At 40.2% G+C, this 21,425-nt stretch overlaps 1 protein-coding gene across 1 annotated transcript; it reads left to right on the top strand.

The window, feature by feature from the left end:
* The first annotated feature begins 747 nt into the window (after positions 1-747).
* tafa4b (TAFA chemokine like family member 4b) lies at positions 748-20,894 on the top strand. Its single transcript, XM_046028714.1, has 4 exons — positions 748-862; positions 8,369-8,524; positions 17,657-17,781; positions 20,378-20,894. Exons 1-4 carry the CDS (start codon positions 748-750, stop codon positions 20,387-20,389), a joined length of 408 nt encoding a protein of 135 aa, XP_045884670.1. The 3' UTR covers positions 20,390-20,894.
* The last annotated feature ends 531 nt before the right edge of the window (positions 20,895-21,425 follow it).

Here is a 21,425-nt window from a genome sequence, read left to right as displayed (position 1 = left end):
GAAGAGGAAAAGCAGGAGGAAGAGCAGTGCTGAGATGTGAGTGAATGCAGCCATGGCCTGTACACCCTGTCCATAGAGGAGCGACTGAGTGGAAGAGAGATCAAAGAAGACAGAGATGACCAACAGGTGAGACGACGTCCTGACATACAAATAATGATTATGTTGATAATCAATTAGTCTTTTTTTAATTAAATGATTCATTGTTTAGTCTATAAATAGTGAAAAACTAAATAGGGAAAATACTCACCACAAGTTCTCAGAAGTTACTTGTTTAGTCCAAACAGTTTAAAACCCAAATGTATAGAGTTTGTACGGATATAAAACAGAGAAAAGCAGCAAATATTCACATTTCAGGACCTAACACAAGCAGCTCTGCTTGAAAAACAACGATTAATCCATTAGCTTAATTGCTGTCTGTTCATTTTCTGGTCAAATAGTCATTTCAAATAGTCTGCCGCTATGTGAGAATACCCACAGTGTGTGTGTGTGTGCTGGAAGAATATTTTCTTCACGTCTACTCTGTTCTCGGGCTTGTCATTTTTTTTGCCTTCGACCTTTGCTGTCTCACCTCTCACATTGTTTCTGTTTGTTCAAAAAGCAATATTTTTTTGTTTGCTGTGCTGTTTGCCCTCCTCCTCCTCCTTTTTTTGGGTAGTGGGGGTCCAACCTCTTCTCATGCCCTCTTCCTCCTCTTTTCCCTTCTGTGCTCCCTCTTTGACCCTCTCTCTCCACTATCCCTCTCTCAGGATGAAACTGTGGGGGAGGTCAGCTTGGCCTTTGCAGGTGGTCTTCCTCGTTGCCTTGGTGATGCTCTGCTTTGACCCGGCGTCCGCTGGAAACCGTAACCATCGGGGACCGACAGGTACACCAGGTCTTGCTCCGAACCCCCCTTCCAACACCAAGAGAGGTTAATTAGACTGTCACTGCAGAGGTAAAACACATGTTCCCTGAGCCTGTTACTGACTGAGTCATCCCGAACCTGGAGGAGGGGGCTGAGCGGGAACAACTTGCTCTGTCCCTCAGTATGACATAATGTAATCTAGAAGACACCTCGTTTTGGGCTTGGATACAAAAACACCCCTGTTTTGAATGATCTAACCCATACAGATATAGATGGCACTTAATCTGTCAGCAGCTGTCAAAACAAATAGATCAGTGTGGGTGTGATCTGATCTATTCAGAGTGGTTGCAGACATCCAGGAGTTCAGGGCTGATGCTGTTGTTCTCAAGCAGCCTGATTCTTAGTGGTTTAGAGTTGCTATAAAATAGGATGTATGTCAGGCCCATGACTTCTAATCCTCAGGCTGATAATTGCCCATGTATACATTAATATGCATAGCTCTGAAGTACCCCCTTCAACCAAAGCACCACTTCACTTATTCCCAGAGACATCCATGAAAAAAGACACCATAGCCAGCGCTGACTTAATTGAGGCCCACAAGCTAAATATATTCTTTATCTTTAATTTCCATAAGTCATGGAGACAGGCCTCCCCCTAACCAAAAAAATGACCAACACAGTCTTGTTAATATTTCATTGGGGCTGGCTACAGGGACAGTTGTGCTGAGTCACAACATCTTGCGCCTCAACTTGTTGGCGACAACCTCCCAAGTCACTTCTTCCTCACACTTAATTATGACAATTCCCTTAATTATCTCTTGGTTTCTACGCTCTCACTGCTTGTGTTTTGCAAGGTGACCTTTATGTGCCACAGAAATTCTACCAGCATCCAGTCTGTGCAGTGATTGTATTAGCTTCCTTTTGATGGAGAGGAGGCAGCCTGCTTACGGCAGGGACACTACTAATTGCAGGCCCTGTGTATTGTGAAGGTCAGCATGGGTGCCCACCCCCTTCTTATTTCGCCTTCGCTGTGAAACAAGATGCCTCTCAGACCAACTGGTGCTTTTTATTAAAGGGTTTACTCTAATTGGTGGAAGTTTAGGACTTGTTGGCTGTGAATACCAACATAACACACACACACAGTGGTTTGAGGCTGAAAAATAATTGGCTGTACATTATGACTGCTAGATACATTTTCTGTGTTTTCTACTTAAGTGTTTTTACTGCTGTTTTGCTGGCAGGTCAGTGAGGCATTTGTTTTATCAACGTATTGTTACTGGTGATGTACCATTTGCTGCCACATGGTGGCTCTAGAGGTCAAAAAATGCATCTAAAAGTTTGTTTGTTTTTTTTGACCTTAGTCTCATTTACTAACTGTCATTCTCAGAGGCAATCTGTCAATCTATCTATATATATGCCCAGAACAATAATCACTGTGGGTCAGTTTCACACCCGACTCACAAACAAAATGCATGTAATTTACTTAGCAAAGGAAAAAGCTTTGCCCTCTCCTGATCCATATCTTAACACAATGAAACACAGAAAACAATCAACTAATGTATTCATTACTTCTACTGCAATTTCCACAGTTGGCCCTCTCACAAATAGAACAAGGCTGTGTAGAAAATTATGAAAGCTATTGCCAAACATGCAGCAAATACTTTAGCATGCCCATAAGATCTTTCATTCAATTTGTAAAGTCTTTTACTGTATTTTATAACAATTACACGGAGGAATTCATAAGCAGGTCACACAGTATATTGCATTCCAGACTTTCTTTGCTGGTAAAATGACTGAGCGTACTCATAACGCACTGAGAAGCTCTAAATGATACTCTTAAATCTTGGGCACTGAAATTCTCACATGCCATTTTTCTTTTCTTGTTTGAGTGCTTGAAATTTGATTATTTGAGACCAGCAGTTCAGTCAGTAGCTCGCAGAAGTGATACACTTCCATGTGCAAAACTAATGGTGGGTATGGCGACTTTCCACAGCTTGTTAAAGCATGCGTAGCAAATAAACAAAATTGTTTTGGTTTCAGGGACCAAGTACTAATCCATCATTCAACGTACTGTTGTCCACAAATGATTTCTTAAATTCCCAGAAATATACATTCCTTCATGAATTCATGAAGTGTTAGTGTGCCCGCCTTTGCTCATGAGGAAAAAGATACTGTCAAGGCTACTGCTGTACTTATATGGGCACTTTACATTTTTATAAGCAAGCTTGCTGTAGACACAACTGTGTGTGCATCCATGCATGTTTAAATTTGTCAGTGTGTCCTTATCCATGGCTGCTTATAAGATGTCTCCTTAAAAAACAGCACTGGCAAGGTCTTAAGGAGCAGGTTTTAAAGGGGATAGATTTGTTGCGCAGGGGTACTCAGCTATACCAGGGACCTGTTATGATAATTAGCATAAAGCCTGTGGGCCTGTTAAACACTGATAATGTCAGAAGGATTGATGGACTGTGTAGGACCAGGGTGAGGAGGGGATGGAGGAGGGGAAGGAAGGGCAACGAGTGATATAAGAGGGCAAATACAGAAAGAAAGGAGGTAGGTATGGCAACAATAATAATGAAAAAAAAAACAATATTAGGACTCGGTCACAGCCAAACACGTACACAGAGTAAAAAAGCAAGTCCTGAAAAGTCAGCTGAACGGGAAAAACAAGATTCAAGCCATCAATACATACGCACCTGTCAGTCATCAGACACCCTGCTGGTATAAAATGGCTAGTGAGTGTCAAGGCCACTGTCCAGGATGAAACAACAAAGATCCAGTGAATACCTAAGGTAGCAGAAAGATCCCGACTAACAAACAGGTGATGGCTAACCAACCAGACATCGTGTTGATCGACAATCAGTAGAAGAAGGCAGCAGTGATAGATGTAGCAATCCCAAGCGACAGCAACATAAAGAAGAGTGAACACGAGAAGTTTGAAAAATACCAAGGGTTGAAATGGGAGCTAGAAAAGATGTGGAGGGTAAAAGTAATGGATCACTGGGGACAAACTGGGAGAGGGGCTCCAGCAGATTCCAACATTTAAAGTCTTTGTCCAAAAGAGTGCAGTCCTTGGAACAGCTAAGATACTGCGCAGAACCCTCAGAGCGTCTGGTAGACGACCTGAGCTTGATGATGATGTGTACCACCCCTATCTGATTACTGTAATCTTGCTCTCTTGAAACTCACCTGTGTTCCGTACAAGGATGTCCCCTCGACATTGACTTTGCTACCTTGGACAGATTTGGTAGATATCTGGCCTTTCATAGCACTGGACATGCTTGTCAAGTATTGACAGAGGAAAGACATAGCTTTTTGATAAATTGCACAATGCTCCTTCTTGCCTGTGTCTGTCAGAATGCATCAATCGCCTGACTAACCCATCAGTTGAAGGTAGCTTGGTTTGTTGGCTGCCCACCTACTGTTACAACCCCCCACCAGCCTACCTCCCACCCCACCTCCCTTTGCCTGCCACGGGAATAGAAGCATTTAGCCATGCTTGAGAAGTCTTTTCATCTCCGCTTGTACTGGGCTCTATTACACTGAGATGGCCATAACAGAATGGTTTAAGGCAACATTGAGACATTAGATACAAAGTTATTATGTGTATTTAGCTGGAGGCTGACTGCTCAACACATGAATTTTAAGCAGATGAGGGGTGACAGGCAGCAGCTCTCTGAACAGGGGCCGGTGGGGGGATGACAAAACTGACAGTCCTCAGAGTCAAGCTGCAGAACTCCAGTCTGCCCTCCAGACCACTTTCTGATGTGTGGGTCTTGGTCTTGTACTATTTTGATTGCTACTTCTTGGTTTTGGCCATAGGTAGATATTGACCCAGCTTTATGCTGTTCACTCCGAACGTCTTCTAAAAACTCACTGACAGCTGTTGACTATTTTTTGTAGGTTAGAATGGCTACAATGATTGTGAAACATTTTTGAACAGTTTCTTCTAAATGAAACACAAATCTAATTTGTGCAGCATTTTGCAAACTGAGACAATTTTGACAACTTTCACTTTTAGCCATGCTAGTAGCAGTTAGTAGTTAGTTAGTAGATAGTTAGTAGTAGTCTGTCTGTCAGACCACACAGTCTATGATACAGACTCACAGAGCTGCTAGCTTGGCTGTAGGCTCCTAGTCTTGTTAAACTGAATATAAAATGCCATACCACAAACAATACAAGGAAATATCTTTATTATGTACTGAAATTAACATTACATACTGAGAGTCGTTTGCTATAGAGACCTACATTTACAAGCTCACCTATCATACCGTCCCTTCATGCACATATTAACATATCCAACTACTTATTATTATTAATTATATTTTTCAGAAATTATAATTTATTCAAATCATTATTGTTGATTAGTTCCTTAGTATAGTGCAGGCTATACGGTACAATCATTGGTGCAGCATGATAAAGCAGCATGATTAAAGGTTTCTCTTTAAGCTGGGAGAAAAAAACAGCTGTCCATTATAAAAGCAAGGTCAGGATGCCATTGATATAAAACACAACAGAAAAAGACTATTATTACTGCTCACACCATGGTTTTGTTCTTTACATGCATTTCTATGACCCCACATAGAAATGTTGCCACCTCATCACCGGACCTGTGAGTTTTACACTTCCAAATACTTTGACTTTGCTCTTGATTCAGAAGCAGAGAATAAAACCACAAACTAAACAGACTTTCGTGCACTCTCAAGTTGTAACATCCTGGATCTTGAGATATGATGTGATATATAAATTGAAATGTAGCTTATTTGTGCAGGTCTGAAGAAATTGATCATCTGTTGGGGCTTTAATATGCACACTTAGTGATCATGTCCGCACTCACACTTGAAAAGGCAACTGGGCTCTTCATCTGGAAAGTGGAAAATAAAACAACTTTAACTACAGCCTCTCATATCTGCATGATAAGATTTTCATGAACTTTTCAGGCTCAGGTAAATCTTACTAAAGTAAACTTCTCCACAAAACTGTCAAACGAATATAAGTGACATTTCAGAAATATTTTGTCAACTGAAAAAGGAACCTTCACCTATCATCAAATCATCATCAATGTAAAAATTTTGTTTCTGCATGCAGTTTGTTGTGCTACTCCCTGAAGGCCACACTGGCAGCGTCTGAAGCACACTGAGGTTGTCCTTTTGATCTGCCTGTGAAAGAAAGGCTTTTGAAATATTTGCTTGAAGAGCACCTTGGACTCTCTTTTTTCATTAAGCTGCAACTTACAGGAACAAGAAAACCCAACGGAGGCCCTTCTTTACGTAAATAACAGAAATCACTGAGAGAAGCATTTAGGCTTTTTTCTTATATATACATTACACCAGACCCCAAACTAATATTTTAAGGTTTAAATTACATAAATGACGTTCAGGTTGGCTTATCTTCACTTGCTCACCCAAATTCTTAAAGCTTTACAGTTTTAAAGCACAAAATGACACGGCCCAGGTCTGATGTAGTCAATAAAGAGAGGAGACCTTCTGGCCTCATTATGTCAGCAGGAGGTGAGCTGCTCTTTGTTCTCTCTGCTGCCTGTGACATCACTTGTCCTCTCCCTCTCTCTTTTTTTCTGACGAACAAGGGGGAGGCTGATTGACCAGTCTTACCCAGTCACTGCTCTGCACTAACAGTGGAGAGTAATGATAATGAGTGCTGATTAAAACAAAGCAATTTGATTGCGTTTGAATTAGACTTTCATTTGTTTTACATTGTTACTCGGTGCTCTCATTGTGATGATTAGTTATAATTACGGCTGCACAGATAGTTCTTTCCCCATTGAGTTCTGTTCTGTTTAACTATATTGTAGATTTTTATCAGTATATAACGGCTATATGCGTTTGTGTGCATGTGCGTCCGTGTGCGTGGGTAATCCGGCAGCTGCTCCAGCCTCAGGAGAGCCTGAGACAGAGAAGTGAGGGAAATGAAAGTGGAGGGATGATAGCGGAGGGGTGCCCTCAGAGAGCCAGGGATCATTGATGGGGCTCTCTGGAGAAGAGAACAAACAAACTTTAAATCAGAAAGGATGAGAGGGGCCATGGCCTGCAGAAATGGAACCCTCTACAGAGTGTGTGTGCGCTTTGTGTGCACTGAGTTTGTGTGTTTGCAGCTGTGTGTGTGTGTGTGTGTGTGTGTGGGCTCTTTTGTGCGTGCCTTCAAAGCTCATTCGGCTGAGCATGAAAATTTTGGGGTCTGGTTAAAGTCACATACATAAATGAAATCTGGGCTTTTGGTACAGTACAACCAAGGTTTTTCCAGGGTTGTAAAGAGGCTTATAGGTAGTACTGTCGCCAGCAGGGTTTGCTGTGCTCGGTGCCAAAAACTCTCAGGAGTGCACACAGGCTTTGCGAGTGAAGATAAGGTGGCTGGAATCTGTTCAGAAGCCATAAACAAAGATTAGATATACTAAACATTTTACCCAGCATTTGTGCGTTTTTGTTTAGGTGGCCATAAAACCTTCCTCCTGAGAGATTCATGGGTGTGTAACTTTAGCATAGACACTTTACAACACACTGCTAAACACTGACATACAACAAAAGCCTATTCACACATTATCCTCGCATTATCCTGTTGTGAAGGAAACCTGTAAATGATGTTAAAATATAAACTACTTACATGACTGTCCCTGCCTTTTTTGGTATGTATCCACATTTCTCTTTAAGCACGTGGATACTAGTCTGTATAACAAAACACACTTTCCCTTAGGATGATAATCAAGGCAGATATTTGGAACATTTTGATAGCACTTTCTGTAGTTTCTGTTTCTGTAACATCACACACACACGAACACATATTTTGCCATTGTGTAAAGATAATCAATGGAGGTGCTGATTGTGTGTCGTAGGTGTCAGGTGAAAAGCAGTTATCCTCATATTAATCATGACTTTCAGGATCATACTCACAGACGCACAAATGTGGAGACATGCATGCAGCCGTCCATACACACACACACACACACACACACGCACACACACACACACACACACACACACACACACACACACACACACACACATACAGACATACTGCATATGTACACATCCACAGATTGAACCCATAAGGATTTATCCTATTAGTGGGTTGCTGCACCATGTCTGTTCAACTTCTTTGCTTAGATCAAGTGGTTTATTATGTTTGATAGGAGTCCAAAGAAATTATTATTTATCATTTCCTGCTGTTGTGTTTTTTTCTCCTGCACACAATGACAACAACAGAGTCGCTTCTGTGTCTAAGTTAATGAGGGCACTTGGCTGAGAATAAAAGCAAAGTATCACTAAAGAGTGTTTACTTATGAATCAAAGCGCATGAGGCTGGAATAAATTGAGGAGTTCATACAAAAGTAAATAATTCAGCATTGTTTAATCCTCTGAAAAGCTTATGGTGTATGTTATTTGCAGCACACGTTTATTTGAATTAAAACTGATTTTTGTGCGGCACCAAACTGTCAAAACACCAATAAGTCATTATAAAAGTCGGCGAATTTCTTGAAAATAATCCCCTCTCCTCTACTTTCTCTTTGTCTCAGTCTCATACCAGGTGAAGCAGGGGACATGTGAGGTGGTGGCCATCCATCGCTGCTGTAATAAGAATAAGATTGAAGAGCGCTCTCAAACCGTCAAGTGTTCCTGTTTCCCTGGGCAGGTTGCTGGCACCACCAGAGCCAGACCCTCCTGTGTGGAAGGTAAAATCTCCGCAACCCTGTGTGTTTGTGTGTGTGAATGTGTATATTCGTATATCCTAGTGAAGTACTGTATTTGCAGCCCCACAACTGAGATCATTCCCTATGGGTATAAGACATTAATACTTATTTAAGGATAGGCTTCCTTTTTCTGTAAAAAACCAGCCACTTGAAACCTTCATTTTTCTTTAAATGTACTCTTAAGTAGCAGTGTTAATAAAATTCCACATTGTATCAACACTGCATTAAAGCTATATGACACCTACATTCAGGAAAGTATTCAAACACAGAATGGTGTGTTTTTATTTAAATCAGAGACAAATATTTGAGATGTCTTGTGCATCATTTTCCCACAATTCTGCAGTAGGCCCTTTGCAATTCTGTGGGAACCTCTTTAGCATCTTTCAGAAATTTTGGGACCATGACAAGAATTCAAAATGATGTTTTGAATGTCTGGACGGTGCTTGGCTGCACAACACTGTTTTTGTAATTATTGATGCACTGCTGAATCCGACAGTGTCAAAGAGGCTAAAACGCTTTCAGTCATCTTGTATCATTTACGTTGCTACTTAAAACATCTTGCCTCAAACAAATCATTATCTGATTTATTTGGAGATATTAGTAAAATAAATAAATGAGTCCATTGCAGGAAAGATACATTGTGTTGGATTGCATTCTGTGTGGAAAGTGATTTTTTTAATGCCACAACACAGGAAGACACTGCTTTTTTGATTCTAGCACAAACAGAGTTAAATCTTTTAAATGTAGTTGGAAACATGAAAAGCTGATGAAAAAAATGACACCTGTCTATCAATCTTAGCAAAGCCACATAATAAAGAAACACACCGGGGGTGATACAGGGAGCCAAACAAACACAGAAAGAAAGAAAAAATAAACACTTGGCACTAAGAATATCCCTGATTTCAAATTGAGCCCGGGAATAAATGTCCACCATGGCCTTCTTTGTTTATGGTAATAATACCAAGACGTCACAGTTAATCTACTGATTATTAAAGTTATTTTAATACACATACACTGGAGAAAGGATGTTTTTCAGCGTTTAGCTGAGATGAAGAAAACTGTACTGTCTGCTAGTCCGATAATGTGTGGTTCATCATGTCCCAAGGAGATCATGTAACATGAAAGGTAAAAGCCACTAATGCAGGTAATGGAAGCCCAGTCACCAGAGTCTCCTTGCCTCCTTATTCCCCCGTGCCGTATGAAAGGAGAAGCAAATATACAACAGCTGTCGACCAAGACTGCCTCGGACTCAACACTGGAAATTGAAACTGCGGTTTAAAAGGCCTGATTTTATTTGGGACAGCATTCCATTTCATATCTTCGGGCTGATTGAGCATATGACAGGTGGTGATAGAGATAGTATTTTCTTTTAATCTCTTTTATAGGTCAAGACATCAGGCATTAGTGAGGAGGAATCCATATAAAAGATAAGGAACATAATATTTGAATGATAACACAAGCATTGGTGTGAGGGAAGTTATAAGGAAAAAAGATGGGTAAAATCATGACATCAAATCATTATGTTGTTCATAGTACAGAGCAAATTAATTATCCAAGGAGGTCAGCTCACACATACATAGCAAGCACATACAGTATAAGTGTGTTTGTGCCGGTTAATGTGTGCTGTGTCTGTGTTGTGATGAGTGCATTGATGATAGACAGATGGAAGCTGCGGGTTGTTTTCTTAGACCTTTGTTCCACCCGTTTGTCCGCTCCACGAGCTCCTTCCCAGCAAGAAACAAGCAGTGTCACTGACCCCTATCATCTACAGACGCTCCGCTGAGATCACAGACACACACACATTGTCAGCCAACTCGATCCAATCATGCTGTATTAGCCCCCTACCAGAGGAAAATACATAGTTGTTGAGTAGAGCCAGTGAATCTCCGAAGCACACGGGTTATTCAAACTGTTAAGGTCAGCCTGGGGGTGGAAACTGAATCCATACTCACACAGACCTGAAGGACTGATAAACCCAACACAAATAGAGACTTTGATAAGATGTGTGGACGATGTAATGAAGGGCTGTATTTATCAGACTTGGAACTTGATCAGGTTTGCAGTTTTTGGTTTGTTTATTCCCTATGAAAAAAGAGTGTATCCGCACATTAGCACCCAAATCCAGTAAATGAATGATATCGTAATTATCAAGAGAGAAAATAAACAAATAAGAAAAACACCTGATTCACCCTGCACTAGCTTTAGTTTATTCACTTCTATTGACTCAGACTCGGTACTGTAATGGTATTTGGTATTTAAAAACAAAAGGGTTGCTTTATTTGAATGGTATTTTAGGAACTCTAAAAACAAGGAATACATTTATTTTTTGGTTTGATGAATCATTTAACTGTTTTGCAAGATTAAAATTGCATTGTCTTTTTGATGTTCTTTTTACCTTATTAAAACCCAATGAGTAGAATTATTATTTATTTATAAGAATTATGCTTTTACTAGAAGTATTAGCCACAAACTGGGCCTACACATTTTAAGAGGGTGGCAAAATACAGAAATTACCTACATTAGCACTGTTATTAGGCCAAAAACTCATTCACACTCAATTACATTTACAGAGTGTTATCTACATAGTAACGTTGCTTGTGAGTTGGTCAAAACTGTGATCAATATTCTAATAAATTTAGGAAAAGTCATGGAGTATCAAGCTGATAAAACTATAAGAAAGTTGTTTTTTGTGCTGTTAACGAGGGCCCAGGGTCTCCAGGACCCCAAACAAACATTTTGGTTAAATAACTTTTATTTATTGTTTGTTTTTCATTTGCAACCTAATCTACCCACTTTCACTTGCTCCTTAGTTTTATTAGCGAGTAGTTTTTTCCCTTTGAAAAGAAAGGAGCAAATGTGTTTGTATTTCACTTCTGATTTTCTGTGCTGCATGCATGTGTCCATGCACCTTCCATATTTAGCAGTCACTGTTATCCATAAAGCACCCGGCTTACCACCTCCATCCATTGTGCCGCTGTTCCTGCATGTGGCCAGTAGACGGTGCTTTTCCCATTCAAATGACTCAGTCACAAGCACACCTGCTAGTTCATTTCGGCACTGTTTTCACCCAATAAAAAAAGTAGATTTGCTGTTGAACCTCTTTGATGAGTTCCTAGATGGGAATTGCGTGATAATGATAAAATCAGGCAACCATAGCAAAGATGATTGGCTCTGTAATGAAAGCTGTGATAAATAAGGAATCATGTGAAACTTAGCTAGCCTTTCAGAATAGGCATATCCCTGGTGCTTTGCTTTTGTTTGTTCACCTCTCGGGATAGTTTGCTAAGAGGAAGGAATGACACTGATGAGAAGCTAATAGACCATAGACTGTGTTACTGAAAGTTATTCGATAATAAATTATTTTTGATGGTCTTAATCCCCCCCCCACACACACACACTCACACACTCACACACTCACATACTCACACACACTCACACAAGCAGCTCAGTTCCTCCATCACCAGCCATGAGGTTTTGAAATTTCCTATTCAGATCCCACCTCTGAGTCTCACCACCTCTCGCTTCCAAATCCAGTGCTCAGCAGCACTTATCTTATGAGTCACGCTTGACCTCTGTGATCACAGTTACAAAAGATCTCACCTCATCCAACACTGTCTTAGGCACAAACACACGTCCATGCAAACACACATCCACACACGCTACTCTCACCTTTTAAGCCTGAGCACAGATGGAAAGAGACAAACCTCTCTCTGTAGCCATAGTGTAAATGGAGTTACATTATTCATGCTGGCTGAAAGAGGAGTACATGGCAGCAAGTCCCATTACTGTGAGACCAACTTTTTCTAGTGAAGTCCATTCTTCACAACATCTCAGCATTCTGTTCCTTGATTTTTTTCATTTGCCATGAAACACACTTCTTTTTGTTTTGACTTTCTAGTAGAATTAGTGGTGTGTTATGTGTGTAAATGAAGAGTTGAAGAGTGCTGTAAATAGTAACGGTGATTTGGAAAAGTCTAAATCAGAGTGTAAACAGTTTTCAGAGGTAGAATTGAGAATAGCCAATAAATAGAGGTCAAGAGGTTAATCTGTTTTGTTTGGTGACAAACTAGCTTGTCTAAGTAAACAAAATGTGTGTCCACTGTTTGGTTTTATTGCAGTACCATTCAGGGTAAATACAATGTTTTTTGTCTCAATTGGGTTTCTGCCAAGTTTAGTTAAACTCACATGGCTAGTTAGGAATGTATTTGTTATGTCTTGGGCTTTTGAGCACCTCCCGGGAATTAATGTAAGTCTGCGCAATGTCAAAGTCTGCATTCATAATATTAGCATCAAAAAAAGTATCTCATTATTACTCAATTATTGATTCATTAATGTATAAGGGGCACTTTAATGTTTTAGCTGATACAAAGCTAAATGGAGCCATTTTATATACTGCAGGGTCATTTAACCTAGAACAATGTGCCACATTAAATTAACCTCTTTGCTTTTATCTAAGAAAGTAGTTACTGTAACCATTAGGTGAATGTAGTTTAGAGCAAAGTACAATATTTTACAGAGACAGTACAGAGTGACATGCCAACGCTGCATTTATGTGTTCTCTGAGAACCAGTAAAAAAGGACTTAAAATCTTTCCAGCATTAAAGTGTGTTTGGTGATGGAGAAAGACGGGCAGCACAGAGACTTGATAAAAACAGTGGATGAGTGGATTTAGTTTGGTGTGTGGTTTGCTGAACTCAGTGACAGACAAACTATGTTTCATTACTGGGCAGAAATGTAGTTTAGTTGTTCAGCACACATCCACCTGCTGTTGTTTACTGTATCTGCTCCATAATGTCATGCTTTTGACATTTTGTCAGTGTGTTCCTGTGTATGTGTGTAACCGTTCACCGTGTATAATCCTTTTCTGACAGTTTTTCCGCTGCACTTGTGTTTTCTCGTCATGCATACCTGGGTGTGCTGGCATGGCTGCGTGAGCCGTGGCAACAGAGATACAGTATGTTAGTAAATCATTGTAGAAAGAGATGGATGCTTCTCTCCAACTGCTTCTGCACTCCAGGATCACTGAGTGGAACAGATACAATGCCTGAGGGTATCCATACCTCTGGGTCCATCCCAAACTTCTTGTTTGTGTGTGTGTGTGTGTGTAAGAGAGAAAGAGAATGTACATCATATTACCTTTAAATATTAATGACCTGGGAGCAAGGGCACAGGACTGCTTGTGATTGTGCCTGACACCGCACGGTGGGGACTGCATACATGTACACACACAACAAACAGAAAGGCATCTATATGTGCACACATGCAAATGCACAGTACACATGCCCATACACACAGATATAGCTGTTTGCGTTGCTCCATGGAGTGAGCTCAGATAGTACATTTGTTAAGTATTAATACGCACTCTAACAGACATACGCCACAGTGCACATATTGTGTCAGTATGCCTGTCAACAGCCTACATCTTAACAATACCACAGGATATGTAGTTACTGAATTTGTTTTTTTTTTAATCAAAGGCTAATCTATTATTCTTTATCATGTAACTTGAATGACTTGAGATGAAAAGGTTATAGGTGAAGGAAGTCCCTTTGAACTTGCATAGTTGATGGAGACGTATTCAATTTAATTACATAAAATAAATTTTCTATGTCATTGTTGGACGGTAGAGTAAGTTGACCGATTGGCTTAGTGTGAAAAATTCTCATTCATATAGTGTTAGATATATCAATTAAGCCTGGTTTTGGTCTTCCTTCCTTCTTCCTTGCAGAAAAGGGTGTGAAGTGAATGTTTGCTTACTTCTAGTGAAAATCTGAAATAATTCTTCCACCCAAAGAAATGGTATGGTGTTTTTTTTGTCATTAAGCACTTGTTAAATATCTGCGGATGTGGCACACGGCACACATTCTCAGTGTTAATTGGCTGATAACAAGGCATTCCATACACGTAGCATAAAGGCTTATATTTGGTCATTATAGTCTAATTAATACTTCAATTATGTGAAGTCACAGAATAAACATGTGGATGAGAGGACCTGCAATTTCAACTTTGTCCACTTGATGTCACAAACATGACAATGACAATTCAGACGGCACTGCAGGAAGAAATGAACAGAAGCTGTGTTGGGATGAATCCTCACACAACACAAACAAAAATGAAAAGGTGCAACAATAACAGGCATAACGATGAGTGACATTTATCAAGTGTGCGTGAGAGTGACGTGTTGTGATCAGTAAGAGGAGAGACAGAGCTGTAGGCAGCCTTGTAGCGTGAAACCTCAGCAGACCTTATTTAGACAACCCCAGAGACTAGGCGAGAACCTGGGGAATAACATAGCCTCAGTCCCTTGTGCTGCCTAATCACCTGCACCTTAAGCAAAGCACTGTCTAGACGTTCGCCCTCAGCTGAGCCTGTGCTGAAAGTTTGAGAGAGAACTTAAAAGGGAACCATTTTGAGTGCAAATTCCATTGTAATGAGCTGATAGTAACTGTAATGAAATGCCTCAGCTGTAAACCCTTTTTTAATTAGCATATGCACCTTTTGTGAATATAAATATACACTGTTAATGAGACTGATGCAATTAGAGTAGGAAGCTGAGAGGTACTCCATGTGTTATACACATTTTTCCTGGAGAATATGCATCATTCTGTCTATTTCAAGAACTTGGCAATGATTCATTTTCACATTTACTTCAATATAATAGTGCGGAAAAAAGTGTAAAGTTTTCAACTTTGCTCAATCATTTTGAAAGTAACTGAGCTAATAACGTTATTTAAGTTTTTCTGGTCTTCACGCATCGACCAATGTGACTCGGAATAATGAACAACTTGTTAGCTTTGTAGCTATTTTTTTTTGTTTTCAGTCTTTGCTTTAAGCTAAGCTAAGCTAAGTTTAGTGACTTCTGGTGGTGGCTTCATATTTACCACACAGAGTGGTATTGAACTTCTCATATATCCCTTGACAAGGAAGCAAATACTTTCACAAAATATCAAACTATTGCTTTAAAGTAGAGTTCAAGATGTCCATTCAGAGTGGAAATCAAATGCTATACCTTCAGAAACAGTTAGGCAGAAAGAGAAGTTTGTAGGCCATTTATATGGCAGCCGACCTCAAAGGCATGACAGTAAAAGGGTGAATCCAACTAGCACCCATCAGCAGCCTCTACACATTTTCTATTCGTAGGGCATGGAAAAATATATGGTCCCAGAAGTGATGATCTCAGAATTAACTAGGCCTACTGTACACACACTAAGTGCCTTTGTAATCTTTTTATCATTGACCTGTTTAGACCTGTCTGTGAGTGCTGTCCAACATCTGAACTATCCATGACATCACAGGCCTCATAGCGGCTGCTGATAATTCTCTGACTTGACAGGCTGGTGCTTATGTGTCGTGCCCGCCCTGCCCCACAGTATAGCATGAGATAAGCTGTGGGGAACGCTAACTCCATAATAACACTCACAGGCCATGCCCATTAGCTCTAAATAACACTCTTGCAGTGAAAAGCACCGTCGTCGACACCATAATGGCCACATTAACGAGCATTACACAGCCATTGGTTTTTAGAACCGCTTACTGCCACTGAGCTCATGCATCATAACAGTGTGTTCAACATTACGCTCCGTGATGGCTTTTTTTCTTTTTGGTTACTTTGCAACTTGGCTTTGGCTTCCTTCTTTTCCTTGCATATCTTACTGTCTCTGACGTTGCATTTGTGCTGCCTATTTTCCACTCTGCCTCAGTTCATTACTCACGTTCTCTCTATTCTCTTTAGTTAATCTACTCCTTTCTCCTTTGGACTCAGTGATAGTCATTCTCAAACAGCCTCTTTCCTCCCCAACCTTGTCTGCCTGCCTCTCTCAGTTCCCCTTGCAGCTTATTTCCACTCTACAAAGATGTTTTCACCTATTATTTAGCCTTGTCTTCCTCCCTCTCCTCCTTCTTCCCTCGTTTTCTCTCAGTCACAGTGTTTTCTTCTTACATGATGCTTGAGAGGATCTGTCCATGTTCTTTTCCATTATGCAGTTAAAAGCACCATCAATCCACGAGTTTAATGAAGTTGGAGAAACGGGTGCACTCATTTATCCCTCCCAGCATCCACACTTGAGACAGGAGGATGGATGGAGGATGAGTTAGGAGAGAGGGAATTGAGTTATTCTCAGCTGTCGGGCTGTCTCCTGTCTAGACAGTGGGTCAGATGATCTGGAAGATTTGAGTGTCAGCTGCTAAGGCATGAGAAAACTTTGGGTTTTAACGCTGGATTAACTGTGGATCAGGCCAAGTTCTGAAGCTATGAAAAATTGATACAATTGGGGAAATTTGGTTTCAATCAGTTTGAAAACAAAAAACGGAAAAAGTTTTTCACAACATTGCAATGTTTGAATGCAAGAGAGAGTTTCAGAGAGGGCTTTCATGCCTGCTAAGATCATACAGTAGATTAAAAACATTAGTGTCTTTTGTCTCAAATACACAAGAGGAGACGTGGGAGAATGCTATTTAATTGAAAGCATTGCTTCATTATAATCCTGTTCTTGCTTTCTGTATTAAGCAATAGGAATAATTAAAAATTCAGACAAAATCACCCCTGGGAGTAGTGACAATACAGTATCTTATTCAAAGACCTCTGTTTTGTTAGAACATCATCAGCATTAACAGGTATCCATATCTGATTTTGATTGTTTATATTCCCGTTTAGTTATTGCTGCCCAGCTATGACAGTCAAATCATAGTCATAATTCCCCTGTTCTGTCTAATTTCCTTTTTTCCCCTCTCGTGGATGACATGCATACCTATTCCATAAAGGCTTTAAAATCCCATGTTGAGGGATTACATTAATCTGATTAAAATGAAAGGAGGGTTATTGCTATACATTTTAGCACAGTTATGATATTAAAGATGAAAAAAACACTGCTCAGAGATACTGAAAGTTTGAACAGAACCATGGAGCTGATTGTACTATAGTCCCAGTTGTAGGATCAGCACCATGGACAGCGCTGTGACATTTACTTTGTAAATATGTGCTGTGGGCTCATTATTTCAGTTGTTATGTTATACTCTTGCCTTTTGTCATTTATCCAGTGCTCTTCATCGTATCATAGTATCCATTTAGTAACCTACCGTTTTTCTTTTACTCTAAACCTCAATTTCCTGCTCCAGCCTCCATTGTAGCCCAGAAGTGGTGGTGCCAGATGCAGCCGTGTATGGACGGAGAGGAGTGTAAAGTCCTGCCTGACCTGACTGGCTGGTCCTGCAGCACTGGCAACAAAGTCAAAACCACAAAGGTGAAAAGAATGTCTGTCAGTGTTTGTATACAAGTGCAAGTGTGACCCTGTTCGCATGCCTGTCTCTCTTTCTCTCTCTCAGTGTCTTACTGACACTGAGTTGTGTGTACATATTCTGCATCTGTCAACTACACATGCTGGTGATTTTCTTTCATTTTTGCCTGTGCTGTTTTACGTGCATACACAGTATCGCCTGGGAAACAAATGATGTCCAGAAAGAATAAATGAATGTATTACTGAGCATCTTCCCGCTTTTGATCAACCATTTGATGTAGCTAGGGCTGACCTGATCTTCAGTTGAATAGTTTTTTCCCTCCTGTGAAACACCTTGCTTCACTTAGTGTCTGGTAAACAAACCTTCAACTGGATAACTCTTATTTCTGTTTTTCATACTGTATATGAAATGAAAGAACTTGTGTGAACCAAGAATATTTGAAGATAATCTTATAAAAAAAGATAGTTTAGATCTTCAAGATGCCCATGAGAGTAGTCAAATTTAAGCACTCATTTCAAAAATCAAAAAAAGATTATGAATAAAATACAGAGCTAATCAACAAGCAAACCCCGCAGTGAGCCTTAATTAACATCAACGCTATATTTTGGACCTTTTAGACCTAGCCTACTACTTATCCAACAGCCTAAAAATTTGACAGGTGATGTGAGACTTGCTACTTTGTAGCTAAACTTAACCATGATTGACCTGTTGAGCAGATAAAACACACCTCTGTGTCGGTTTTCATTCTTTTCAAATCTTAGAGGTTTCTCCCGTGTCGAAACGCCTCACAGATGTTAACTCAGGTCTCCCCTCTTGCCTGGTCATATGACTTCTTTCTCAGGTTGTACTCTTCAGACCTCTCTTCCTCTTTGACTGTTTCTCGGCCATCTCTCCTTGACTGAGTCCAGCATGTTCAAATGTGCTGGCTTTGTAGAACTCTCTCCCCCACTGCCTTCTTGCTCCATCACTCCTGTGCGCTTAACACTAACGCCACCTGTTGTTGATTGGCTGGAATAATGTTGTGGCAAGATCGGCACCACTTGCTTTGTTTTTCATTTACAGTGACAAGGCTGTGTTTTTCTGGTCTTTCTAAGCACACACAAAACGGAGAGCTAGCTAACAGTCTTTGCACCACACAACCACTGTTTACACCACATTTTTCCATGTAAAATGACGCTATTCAGATGAGCTAAATTGATTCAAATGAGGGCCCTTCATGGCCCTTTGTAAGCTGTCGAAGTATGAAAGTTAATTTGTGGAACTGACGACTGGGGTGTATGTATATAAGTGGCAGAGTGCATGTCAGGGGATGTAGCAGGTGCAGTTCATTTACAGGTGAAAAATGAAAAAATAAACAGTTGTGAGGGAAGTGGTGCAGGCGCCATAGGAGTAATTGCTCGAGAGATAGCATAACATCACAACATCTGTCGCATTCATTAGAATGCATTATGGTTGGGGCCTTCCACAGAGGCTTTACAATTAAGAGTCATAATTAAATTGGTGAGTGGGATAGACTGAGAAACAGAGGCACTGCTGGGCTCAGTCACAGGCAGTGGAATTAATGACCCTGGGCCTAACACCAACTCTGGGACTGATAGGTGCAATTATCCTCATTATGTTGCATGTTGCCATCTCTCTTCTTCTTTTTCTTCTTCTTCTTCCTTTTCTTTCTCTCTTGTTCTGTCGCTCCCACCCTCTCTGACTAGCTGATCAGCTGAGAGAGGAAATGAGGCGCCAATGGCTGACTGCATCAGTGGACATTAATTGTGCATTTGCAAGGTGCTTTGGGACCGCGGAGCAGTTACTTGGAGACTTGGTGGCAGATGTCACTGAAGATAGTTGCAATGAGACATCGATTCCCTGGCAACTGCTCGCCCTGCTCTCTCACTCCCTCTGTGTCTCTCTTCTTTGTCCTGCATCTCTCTTTCTACCCATGACCTCCATTGAACACCTCACCGTCTTATTCACCATGATGACCTACATCTGTCCATCTCTTTCACTCCCACACAGCGTAGGTGTGCTGTAGACAGATGCATAGATAGCCTGACCGAGGCACCACAACACTGCTTATTAAGGAACAGCAAAGACACTGCACCATAAGATACATATTTCCACATTCCCATTTCATATGTCTGGCTTTATGATAAAACATTTACAGCATTTTTCATTGCTAAAACTGGATATATATATTTCAAGCAGATTTTTTCATAATTAATGCACATGGGATGGGGTTTGTTGATGGAAAACAAGCTCTATACATCTCCAGTTGTATGCCTTCAACTTACTTCCTAAGTGTAAACAAACCATTACAGCTCTGAGACATGTGAAATCCAGCTTTAGCAGTTGAGACGCTCTTGGTCCCTGCAATCAGTCAGCCAGCTGGACAGGAAAAAAAAACATTTTCAATCCAATGAGAAAGACAGAGAGCCAGAAATAGAGAGGGAATGGTTTAATTTGGAATATTCTCCACTGACCTCTGATTGACTCTTTCAAATGAAAATATACATTCAGCAAGTGCGATGTGGGACAGAGTCAATTTAATTACATGTCTCTGTGACACTGATTCTCTCCTCTTATCTATGGTATTTTTTTTTTTTTTAGGTCACACGATAGCAAGAGAGCCACTGAGCCATGAGGAAACCTGAAACTCTCCATGTGGAAAGGATGGATGACTTACACATATTTACTGAACGATGGGGAAAATATTAAGGGACGGACTGCTATCCATCACAAAACAATGGGATAAAATGTGCTCATCAAAAACTATGTACACATGGCAACATGGAGCCAAACATACAGCATATACAGTATGCTGGTTGGTGAGACCAATGGACTACATTTATGGACACCCAGGGTACAACTGAACACAAATGGACTCTTATTTTCCAATAATGGACAAAGTGTGGATTGATCAAAAATGGTCAATTTAAAACACAGATCAAGGATTTCAAAATATATATTTCAACAAAGCATTTGTGGATGAGTGTGAGATGTGAACTAAAAGCTGTGCTTAGAGTGCTCCTGGACACAGTCCAGCCCCGTTGTCAATATGTAGAGCTGATAATTTGGGAGAAATGAAAGCAATAGCAGCTCATAACTAGCAAATAGCAAATTAGCATCAAATTGCTCTTGTGGGTCAAGTCACTACCATGAAGACTGTTTTGGGGGAGTCATTTTGCAGTTCTAATTAGGAATTGCCGGGTAGGATCATAACAACATATTAAAAATTCATGTAAGATATTTGCACTAGTTGAAACCGTTTGGGAATGTTTTGTTTTTCTAGATATCTCCCATTTTTTGCTGTGAATGTTACATGAAATTGAAGGTGAGCATTTTGTAAACTGTCTAACACTTGAAGTAGATAAATGTATGTATTATGGCCCATTACTCCTGAGTAGTTATTGGTTAAAAATGGCTCAGACTATTGAGCCTCGCTTACATACAGCTTGGTACAATATGACTAGCAAAGTGTGATTCATCTGTCTCAGTTTTGCCCAGAAACATTTCCAAGCTCAGCCTTCAAAGTTATATATCTTTGATCTATTATATTCAGTCTGTGACATCTCTTATGTTAACTGTTAAACGGAGACCCATAAAATGTTCAAACAAGGAGGACAAGTTGTCTTTACACTTTTGTTTTACTTTATTG

Source organism: Micropterus dolomieu, linkage group LG18 (assembly GCF_021292245.1).
Source record: "Micropterus dolomieu isolate WLL.071019.BEF.003 ecotype Adirondacks linkage group LG18, ASM2129224v1, whole genome shotgun sequence".
Taxonomy (NCBI): Eukaryota; Metazoa; Chordata; class Actinopteri; order Centrarchiformes; family Centrarchidae; genus Micropterus; species Micropterus dolomieu.
The sequence above is the reverse complement of the archived record's forward strand: the minus strand, read 5'-3'. Positions and strand labels throughout refer to the sequence as shown.